The sequence below is a fragment of the Branchiostoma floridae genome, chromosome 15, assembly GCF_000003815.2.
Source record: "Branchiostoma floridae strain S238N-H82 chromosome 15, Bfl_VNyyK, whole genome shotgun sequence".
Classification (NCBI taxonomy): Eukaryota; Metazoa; Chordata; class Leptocardii; order Amphioxiformes; family Branchiostomatidae; genus Branchiostoma; species Branchiostoma floridae.
Genome location: NC_049993.1, coordinates 770291 through 781151, shown reverse-complemented (window position 1 = coordinate 781151; position 10861 = coordinate 770291). Strand labels below are relative to the sequence as shown.

The 10861-nt window shown below is 41.2% G+C and overlaps 2 protein-coding genes across 2 annotated transcripts in view; both read left to right on the top strand.

Moving 5' to 3' along the window:
* Positions 1-212: 212 nt before the first annotated feature.
* Positions 213-2553, top strand: LOC118432127 (telomerase reverse transcriptase-like). The gene is made up of 3 exons (XM_035843654.1): positions 213-440; positions 1573-1695; positions 2386-2553. Exons 1-3 carry the CDS (start codon positions 228-230, stop codon positions 2551-2553), a joined length of 504 nt encoding a protein of 167 aa, XP_035699547.1. The 5' UTR covers positions 213-227.
* Positions 2554-2852: 299 nt separating this feature from the next.
* Positions 2853-10861, top strand: part of LOC118432169 (telomerase reverse transcriptase-like) — a 13392-nt gene continuing 5383 nt past the window's right edge. The window contains exons 1-8 of the mRNA XM_035843699.1: positions 2853-2965; positions 5186-5364; positions 6030-6133; positions 6196-6202; positions 7310-7466; positions 8014-8214; positions 8766-8850; positions 9480-9659. Of these exons, the coding sequence (XP_035699592.1) occupies positions 2948-2965; positions 5186-5364; positions 6030-6133; positions 6196-6202; positions 7310-7466; positions 8014-8214; positions 8766-8850; positions 9480-9659 (931 nt within the window). The 5' untranslated portion in view covers positions 2853-2947. The remainder of the gene's footprint in view (positions 2966-5185; positions 5365-6029; positions 6134-6195; positions 6203-7309; positions 7467-8013; positions 8215-8765; positions 8851-9479; positions 9660-10861) is intronic.

Below are 10861 nucleotides of genomic sequence, written 5' to 3'. Positions count from 1 at the left end.
CAGCACATACCCGCAATCTATATATTATTAGCCTGGTATCCAATTATATCTGCCCAATCTCTTTCATCCAGGAGCATCTTCAGTCAATGTTGCATCAACAGTTATGGCATTTTAGGGAATACATTGTATCTCTGTACATACATACATGTGTACTACATGTATTTAAAAAAAAAACATAAACATGTGTTATATGGCCCTGGTACCTTATATACACGACCTAAACTTAAATGGGTGCTGAACTCCAGACGGAAGTGTTGTTTTCCAATTTTGTGTTGGTACAGATCTATCTGCTGCTCCGAGCTATACTGCATAAAGTTGTTCCAGCAGACCTGTGGGGCTCCAGGCACAACAGAGTCTGCTTCCTGACCAATGTGTTACTGTTCCTGAGGATGGGTCGGTACGAGAGGATCACACTGCACCAACTCATGACAGGAATGAGGGTCTGTCACACATGTTCTAACATGTTTATCAAGACCCCGTTCACACTCATAAAACCGATTCGAATAAAAAATTTTCTATCTGATCCCAAATTGCATTCACACTGCTCTGGCAATCGGATTAGTGCGTCCTCAGTCTTATCCAGATAAAAAACTTTATTCCCTGCGCTGGTTGAGGGATTTCTCAACTCCATGCTCCGCCATTTCTTTGGAGATATTTTCCCAAGCTTTTTCTGCGTCTCCTCCCGCCCCCAAATGCAAACGAGCAGCTTCATCTGTTCCGGCGTCCACTTGACAAATGATGAATATTCCCTTTCCTTTTGATTGAGCAAACTCACCTTATTACTTGTGTGATAAGCTACATCCTATCCACTTAAAGTGAATCCTATTCACTTATGCATTCGTGAAGGGTTCATTTTGACGAAATCCAAGTGATTTGGGAGAGTTCACCCTGCAGAAACTTATTTGGATTGGGTCCTTTTATCCGGATCATTTTTTTTTAGTTTGAACTAGCTTTATATCATCATTTACTTCAGGCCATGTTTGTTTGGTACCATATGGATGAAATTCTCTGGGAACCGGTCCAAGTGTACGGATAAAAAAAGTTTCATTAACTTAATATGAAATCTAAGTGGGCTGGAAAGTTTAACAAAGACAAAGAGTATGGTAGACTGAACAATAGATTAATTTATTTTGTTCCTGGAATTCACATCGTTTGACTTTGAAATCAAATTTGGCATTCCAGGATGCTCACATTAGTATCTGTTTTCCAATATTCTTGAAGGTTGATTTACAGTTCATATTTGCTAATTTTGCAACTGCTTTGTACAATTTATAGCAGTCAAGAAAATTGTTGTGCACGTTGATTGTCATCCATATTATTGAATCAACATTTCAAAGTCTTCAATTTGAGGCCACATCAATGATTATCTCATTTCTTGATTCTCAAATTTACCTTGAAAAAATGCAAACATCACTTATGCCATGTAGCAAGGTCAAATGCTCAGAAAAATTATGAAATTATCACAGAATGCCTTCTCTTTGATTTCTATTTTGCTTGCCTGGTTTATTATTTTTTTGTTGTAGTCAAGGCACAACCTTATGAATGAATAATTTCAACAGTTTCCATTTTCAGCTGACTGACTGTGACTGGCTGAAGTTGGACTCCAACACCGTGCAAGAATTCCACACCAGAAGTGCAGTTCTGGGCAAGCTTGTCTGGTGGCTCTTCAACAACTTTGTCATCACAGTACTCAGGGTACATACCAAAATCTATCCGTATACAATTGTTGTATTTGTAGAGTAACATCTGTGGCAAAGTAAACTAAATATAATGTCTAAGTGGTTACATAAACTAGGCCATCAAATGCAGAAACAAGAGGTTACAGGTTCTACATTACGTAGGAAAGACATTTGACATGACTTTCCTCACTCCACCAAGGTATAAAAATATGTACCAGGTTTCGGTTAGGGTGGTCAAAGTCATGGAAATAAAAGAGATGGGCTCTGCTCTATGTCTTGCCCTAAATACAACACACTGTCCTTAAAACCTCTAGTAGGGCATGTGACTTCTTGTCTTGTGCAAGCTATTTTGCATGCAGATAATTTGATGTATGGCAATATTCCCGCCATATCAACCATCATCAAGGAGCGTAGAACCAGATTTTAAGGCCATTGTTACAGGAACAAAGCAGAGCTTGCTAGTGAACTCATACTGTGGAAGCCAACACACGGGTATGCACATGCTGGGCGACCTCGACTAACATACATAGACCAGCTTGCTCGTGATGTGGGGTTGCAAGTCGAGGACTCAAAGAACGTTTTGGGGGGACAGAGCAGTCTGGAGAGAAAAAGTGGACCTGGTCCGAGCAAGCCGCCCGGATGATGATGATGATGAATTTTGTATCTTTGCTGTCCAATTTCAAACCTCTTTGTCACTGTATTCCAGTCTTACTTCTACATCACAGAGACAACAACTCAGAGGAATCAGGTTCTGTACTACAGGAGTTCTCTCTGGAAAATGTTAAAGACAAGATTTTTACGAGCAACTGAGTTGACTCAAGATGACCACACCCTTGTAAGCTTGTCAGAAGATAAGCTCCTAGATGAAAAATAAGATAAACACATTCAATGAAACATTGAGTCTGTAATAAAACCAGTGGCATTACTGTTTGAATGCCCCTCAAAATTCTCCATTAAACTTGCTGTAAATATTTGGAGTTAATCTTACAGTATGAGGGGCAATGAGGCATATATTGTAACAGTTTTAAGTTCACAGTTGACAGAACAATAGTAACGTATCGCAAAGCAGAACATATGTTCATAGCATGATGAGTTCATGCCAAGAGGTCACTGAAAACTGCAAAGTAACATAAACCACTGAAAAATATAGTCTGATTTACAATTATGTTTTATACAATGTTGATGTCCATACCAGAGACCACCAGTGCCTGGGTGTGGCCAACCTCAGGTTTGTTCCCAAGAAAACAGGACTCAGGCCCATTGTCAACATGGGCAGACAAGAGAAGGTAAGTAACAAGGTGACAAGTACACCTACAGGTACATATGTACTTGGTGAATGGCCATTTTCAACAGTGCAGTGTCTAATTTGCTGTGTATTAGTCTGTCCATTGTGCAGATTGGTCTGGTAGTTGATAGTATAGAGTGGATAGCTGTCTGATAAGCTATTGTCTGATTGGCTGTGTACTATCCTGTCCATGGTGCTGATTGGTTAGGCAGGTAATAGTATTGAGTGGATAGCTGAGTGTTAAGCTTTTGTCTGATTGGTTGTCTACTTTTCTATCCATGATGCTGGCTGGTTAGACTAAGGTGATAGTATGGAGTGAATAGCTGTGTATTTAGCTTTTGTCTGTCAGTGGTTGGTTACATACTTCTCTGTCCATGGTGCTGATTTGTTAGGTAATTGATAGTATGGAGTAGATAACTGTCTGTTTAGCTTTTGTCTGATTGGCTGTGTACTATCCTGCCCATGGTGCTGATTGGTTAGACAGGTAATAGTATGGAGTGGATAGCTGTCTGCCTAGCTTTTGTCTGATTGGCTGTGTACTATCCTGTCCATGGTGCTGATTGGTTAGGCAGGTAATAGTATTGAGTGGATAGCTGTCTGTTTAGATTTTGTCTGATTGGCTGTGTACTATCCTGTCCATGGTACTAATTCATTAGGAAGGTGATAGTATTGAGTGGATAGCTGTGTTTTAAGCTTTTATCTGATTGGCTGAGTACTATTCTGTCCATGAAACTGATTGGTTTGGTAGGTAATAATATTGAGTGGATAGCTGTCTGTTTAGCTTTTGTCTGATTGGCTGTGTACTATTCTGACCATGGTGCTAGTCGGTCAGGCAGGTGGTAGTATGGAGTTAATAGCTGTCTGCTTAGCTTTTGTCTGATTGGTTGTCTACAGTTCTATCCATGATGCTGGTTGGTTAGACTAAGGTGATAGTATGGAGTGAATAGCTGTGTATTTAGCTTTTGTCTGTCAGTGGTTGGTTACATACTTCTCTGTCCATGGTGCGGATTTGTTAGGTAATTGATAGTAGGGAGTAGATAACTGTCTGTTTAGCTTTTGTCTGATTGGCTGTGTACTATCCTGCCCATGGTGCTGATTGGTTAGACAGGTAATAGTATGGAGTGGATAGCTGTCTGTTTAGCTTTTGTCTGATTGGCTGTGTACTATCCTGTCCATGGTGCTGATTGGTTAGGCATGTAACAGTATTGAGTGAATAGCTGTCTGCTTAGCTTTTGTCTGATTGGCTGTGTACCTTTCTGTCCATGGTGCTGATTGGTCAGGTAGGATGGGGTGGATTGCTGTCTAATTAGATTTCTGTCTAGATTTCTTCAACCAACAAACAAGCAAATCTGATTGGCTGTGTACTATTCTGTCCATGGTGCTGATTGGTCAGGTAGGATGGGGTGGATTGCTGTCTAATTAGATTTCTGTCTAGATTTCTTCAACCAACAAGCAAGCAAATCTGATTGGCCATGGTGCTGATTGGTTAGGTTGGAGTGGATAGCTGTCTGACAGTCTGACCATGACTGATTGTGTAGATTTTATCTGAATGGCACACAGTGTTCTTTTCTGACTATGGTGCTGATTGTTAAAGCTCGCTGCCGATAGGCGGAACTGGAGAAGGCTTGCAGCCGCCTGCGCTGCAGCCGAACGATGATGATGATGTTAAAGTAGGTGATAGTATGGAATATTGAAGCCTCACCCAGGAAAAAAAGGTGCACAACTCAAATATTGGAGCATAGATGTAAAGTGTAAAGTCATTAATTTTTATTAATAGCAAAATTCGGGCCAACTTGGTCTGCTGAAAGTCAGACAGTCACTTGGACTTCAGTATTATTGGATGTGCCTGGAGCAGGGTTGTAGCCAGCACTTGTCCTTCCGTCCTTTGTTGGAATTTTGCAGCTCCTAGCCCGGGGGACGGAAAAAATGTTTGCCCATTCCGTCCTCTGTGATGGACAAAAATCGATATGTAAATATGTAAAAAAATTTTAATGTTTCTCCAAGACAGATGCCGTTGAACAACTTAGCCTACCAGCAAAATTTACACCTCAAAATGTAGGAAATAGCATTTCAGAGTAGATTTCAAAACTTATGGACCCCCTTGGGCACTCGTTAGGATTCAAAATCGAGGGGACGGAAATTGATTTCAGGCTGGCTACAACCCTGGCCTGGAGTCATTGATGGTCTGTCTTGTGCTAAGTGATGTTCCTTTTCTCTGCAGACTGACATGAGCAGCACAGGAACCTCCATCAACTACAAACTGCAGAACCTGTTCAAAGTGCTGACATACGAGAAGGAAGCAGCGCCAGGCATGCTGGGAGCATCCGTGTTTGGGACAAACGACATCTACAAGAGGTGGACAGACTTTGTGGTCAAGCGCAAAGCTGCTGGGTGCACAGAGTAAGAAATTAAGAAAACTTCATGTGAAACATGTCCTCCGAACTTGACAAGATATATCTGTTTGGGTAAGGCTTAGGTCACATTTTCAAACCAGGGCCCGGCTGTGATGTTTTAAGAAAGGAAATATCAAAATATATACATAGAAATATACACAAATCATGCCCATGAATCATTTTGTGACATTTTGTTTATTTTGATATATTTTTGTATCATTCTTTTATATCATTCTTTTTGCTCCTGAAAGCTGTCCGCCCGGGCCCCTGTTTGGAAATGTGACCTGAGCATCTTTGTCAAGATTTTATACACTTTTTCTGTGCTCAAAGTAAAATGCTTTTCAACAAATCCTTCTCTTGTTGAAATGACCCAAACCCTCTTTCACATTACTTGAATATTGTCAGTTGCCATCACAGTTGAACTTTCATTTAAAGGTGCATCTTTGTTGTCTGTTATCTCCATTATTCATGGGGATAACAAACTAACTATGGACCAAGTCCAACTTGATACTGTCAGTTCTGGTGTTGAAGATAGCCATGACTTGTAACTGTTGAATTTATTTTCTAAATCAGCCTCCCTTTGAAAAGGTGAATGTCCACCGACTTCACAAAGCCTTTGACAAGAAGAATCACATAAAGTAAGCTGGTCTGCTGTTTGTGTTTTTTTTTCAGTCCCCTGTACTTTGTGAAAGTGGATATCCAGCACTGTTTTGACAGCATCCCTCAGGACAAACTTCTAGAGGTTATGGCCAGTGTGCTCTCCAGAGGGTGTGACTCAGGTACCCTTCTCTTGACTTGACTACAGCTGCTACTCGTGTTTTCTTTTTAGGCTACACCAATTTAATTTGTTGCTTCTAGGTTTTGCTATAATTGCAGACCTGTAAAAAAACCATTCCAGGGGCACATACTGCTGATAAACCTATCAGAGAGCTTCTTTGTAGTCACTTGATAGAAAACAACCAATAAGCTTGTTGCATTTCTTTCAGTATAAAAGCAATTCCCTTTATTCAGAACAGTGGTATCAAATCAAAGGCAGAGATTCATTGGATAAATCATGCCATGAAAAGCTGAAAACTTGACTACTAACCTTGTTTTTTTGTGTTGACTCATATGTTCAGCCCAGACTTTTTGCAAATGATCGACCCAATATCTTTCTGAAAATATCCGAGAAGCAACAAATTAAATTGGTGAGGCCTCAACCAAGCCAGGGCCATCTCCATCTTTGAATTTTTGTTGCTCTGGTCATTGTTTGGTAGCCCAAGTTGTTTATTTTGGTTGTTAACCCTGGCCTGACAGAGAACAGCAGATGATTAATAGGGTGGTGGGTGTGAGTGTTAGTTTGTTGTATTAAAGCTTATAAAAATATGATTTCATCAGTTATCATGTTCAGATTTTATGTATGGACAGGGTGAAATTTTTGTAACCAGCAAATTTCCATCCCAGGATGGAGGGATGGATCTTGAAGATGGCCCTGCTCGACACACTCTATGCTACTTGTCAGAAAAAGTCTTGTTTTGCATAGTTGTGGATTGCAATCTTTCCATTTGGCTAAGATTGAAATATTATTACAGTATTGACACATTTGGTCTTTTGTACATGACGGAACTGCTTGATACAGAATTATTTTCCACAACCAGTACTAGGTACTTACTTGGCATATGTTTTGATGTCTCTCAGACACCTTCCTCAGAGCTTCTGACTGGAGTTCTGCTTCTCACCGCTATAACTAGCCAATGTAGGTGGTGCTTTTGCATAAAAAAACAAGCGGTGAGAAGCAGAACTCCAGTCAGAAGCTCTAGGGAAGGTGTCTGAGAGACATCGAAATGTAAGCAATGTAAGAATCTACTGGTTGTGGGAAAGAATTCTCCTATGTCCTATATTCTACCAACCTGAGGAAATTATTTTCGGTACTTGAGTAACTGTTTAACCTATTGGTCATTATCATGTCACCACAGGAGGTATGCAAAAGTGGTAGCCACAAGAAAGAATGTTCAGTGCACCTTTGAGAAACACATTGCTGTGTTGGATGACTTCATCCCCTGCTTCAAGGCCTTCGTGTTACTGCAGAACCAATCAGGGAAGATGTATGACGCCATTGCTGTTGATCAGGTGCATGCTGTTTCTTTCTGTTATAGCGCTCCTCCATTGTTACATGTTGTCAACTTTTAAATGTTGTATGAAGAAGAAGTATGATATAGTAAGGTTCTTTAGACACAACCAAGGAGTACTTACTTCCAACATTTTGGTGTCTATCAGACACCATCATCAGGGTAGAATGACTGGAAACTACTTCTTGCTGCTGCTTATAGCTGATGTAGGTGGCGCTGCAGCAGCAAGAATGCCGTCCCAAACGTGGCTTGTATCTCCCCTCGTCTCTGTTCATGACTGGAGCTGATTTTCTGATCCAAACTGTCTCCTTTATCCAGAGTGTTTTTCTGTTTTCCTCTCTGTCGATGACTCTAGCCCCCTCCCATTGGAAGTAAGTACTCCTTGGTTGTGCCTAAAGAACCTTACTGTATGAATAATTGCCAACCTGATGAAGTTATTTACAGAGGAGAAGTATGAGGTCTATCAGATGTAAATGTTTCATTGTTACAGCTATTTTCTTCTTTGCTGTGGATGTAACCATACTTTTGGCTCCTTTGTACTACACTAGGTGATTCAGCACCATGCATCTCCCACCGTGATGTTGAGGCAGTTACAGCATCATGTACAGAACAACGTGATCCAGATCGGGGGGAGCTACTACCGTCAGATCAGCGGGATCAGTCAGGGATCCTGCCTGTCCACCCTGCTCTGTAGCTTCTTCTACGCTGACATGGAGAGGAGACATCTCTGTGGCATGGACACAGATGGGGTGAGCTCAGGACATAGTAACCATATTATACTCTAAGTCAGGGTTCTAGCCAGCATCCGTAATTCCGGTATTTGACATAATTTTGCTGTTGAGGACGGAAAAAAATATTGCCCATTCCATCCTCTTTGATGGACAAAAATCGGCATGTAAAGATATGAAAACAGATGCCATTAAACCAAGCAGAGTCTACAAGTAAAATTTGCCCCTCAAAATGCAGGAAATAGCATTTCAGAGGGTCTAGATTTCAAAATTTTCTAGGCCGGGGAGGTTCATGCCCCAGACTGCCTAGGATCATTGTACCTTCGACACTTGACAGGATTTCAAAGTTTAGGGGACGGAAAAAAGATTCAAGCTGGCTAGAACACTGCTCTAAGTATCGAAATATGCACCCCAAATGAAATATGCCCTGAAATATGGATTGAAATGAAAAATGAGAAAACTCTTTTAAGTATCTACACCCTTTTCCACCTGATCACATTTTGAGCAAGATAGATTCAAATTTATCTAGTTTTCTTTTGGTAACTTTTCAAAAATCCTTTCTCCCATGTTAGTTGCTGCTGCGTCTGGTGGATGACTTTCTGCTGGTGACCCCACATCTGGACCAGGCTACAGCCTTCCTCTGTACCATGTTGGATGGTAAGTGGTCTTTTCAATAGTAGAGATCGTGTGGCGCAGCGGCAGCTTTTTTGGCTCAGGACTGAGAGGTCTCAAGTTTTAATCCTGCCGTGTTACTGATCTTGTGCCCTTGGAAAAGGCACTTTACACGGCTTTCCTCACTTTACTCAGGTGAAAATTAGTACCTAGCTTTGGCTAGGGCCATCCCTCGGATAGGACGTTAAATGGAGGTCCTCATGTATAGGGAAAGCCACACCTCGAGCCTGTTAAAAAAATCACCACATGTGCGATGGTGCGGTGTGAGTGGTTAAGTACCTACAGTCCCTGGCCACACCTGGGGCAATTACTGTCGTATTGAGGTCACCTGAGTGGTGCCAAACGGCAGCTTGCTCCAGGCACTTGTGACAGTTGTATTGAGGTCACCTGAGTGGCGCCAAATGGCAGCTCGCTCCAGACCCTTGCAATTTAGCCCCGCCTATTGTAAGTTCCTCGCAATTCCGCCCCTGGCTGCCAAGAGAGAGTAGTCGGCCCACCCAATAACAGTAACAATTATAGTAGAGACTAATTTCCAAGGCACTTTAAACGAACGACTTTCTTCAAAATCTCACAGTTCGCTTTTACATTATACTTTTTCCTTGTATCTATGTCAGGTATCCCTGATTATGGGTGCAGCGTACATCCGGACAAAGTCCTGACCAACTTCCCTGTCCAGCACAGGAATGCTGTGGTGACATGTCAGCCAGCAGTCGGCTGGTTCCCGTGGTGCGGCATGCTGTTCCACACTCTCCTGCTAGGGGTCATGAGAGACTACACAAAATATGCCAACCTGAGTGAGTGACAGTTTTACTTCTCTCTTGTTTTTATAAACTTTGTATTGCATACCTGGTTAGGCCACAGCAAGTAAATTTTATGGATGACATCAGCGCGCGCATTAATTTTCGCCTGATTTCAGAAAAAAAACAAGAATTTTTTTTCTTCTGCAGGTATGGTCAACATGATGATAAAGTTCCAAAATAAGCAAATATGTTGTGTTGTAGCCTAATAGTTGTACTTGTAGAAGTGACACTTGCGAGGTACCCGAGACTGTAGTTGTAGAAATGAAACTTATTGGATAGTTGTAAAAGTGATGCCAATATGGTAGCCATGAGTGTGGTTACCAACTTTGTTAGTGATGTCAGTCTACCACATTAGTGTCACTTTTACCACACCAGTACATGTCTTAAAAACAGGAATGAATGCCTTGTTGTCTCCGATACCATGTTTTGTCCCTTTCGTTCTTTTTACAACAGTCATCACAACTTTATGGTGCCTATTTTTTAAGATGTAGCCATCTTGTTTTTTTCACCCATCTTGTTTTTTTTTGCCCTATCGCACTATTTTTGCAATCTGCAGAGGATGTCATCCATAAAATTTACTTGCTGTGGCCTTACCTGGTAAACAGCTTTTAGGTGTAAAATACCTTGTACTAAAGAATACAAGCTGCATACCAGGACAGATCTAATTAATCCGCTCATACCGAAAGGACCCCTACTCTTCTCAATAAGTGTGGTGGGTTCTTTTATGTACTAGGAGGTGGCTGTCCTCAAACGCAGGACCTTCATTTAATGTCCGCCAAGGGCATAAGATTGGAGCATATCAGGGGGCTCAAACTCAGGGCCTTTGAGCCAAACATACCTTAACCTTTATGCTTTGACAATTATGATAATTCTCTTGCATCCAGATTCTTTGCAGAGTGGTAAATCATGTTTCCTTGTAGCTGCTTCTCCTCAGCAAATGAGAAACCTTGATTTTCTTGGGCTAGCGTCTGCTCCCATAAAAATGCTATGTTAAGTGCCATTGTTAAGTCTAACAGTTAGCAAATGAGCAACTGTCCATATATTACCTTTGCTGTGTTTTATTATATACACTATAATCCTGTTATTAACAGAATATCACAGTTTTAAGACTCTGTCAAAATCCACTCACAACGGGCATGTGCTTGTACTGAATAAGTACTGAATAAGATGTAGCATGAGTGATCCCTGGGGAGCAC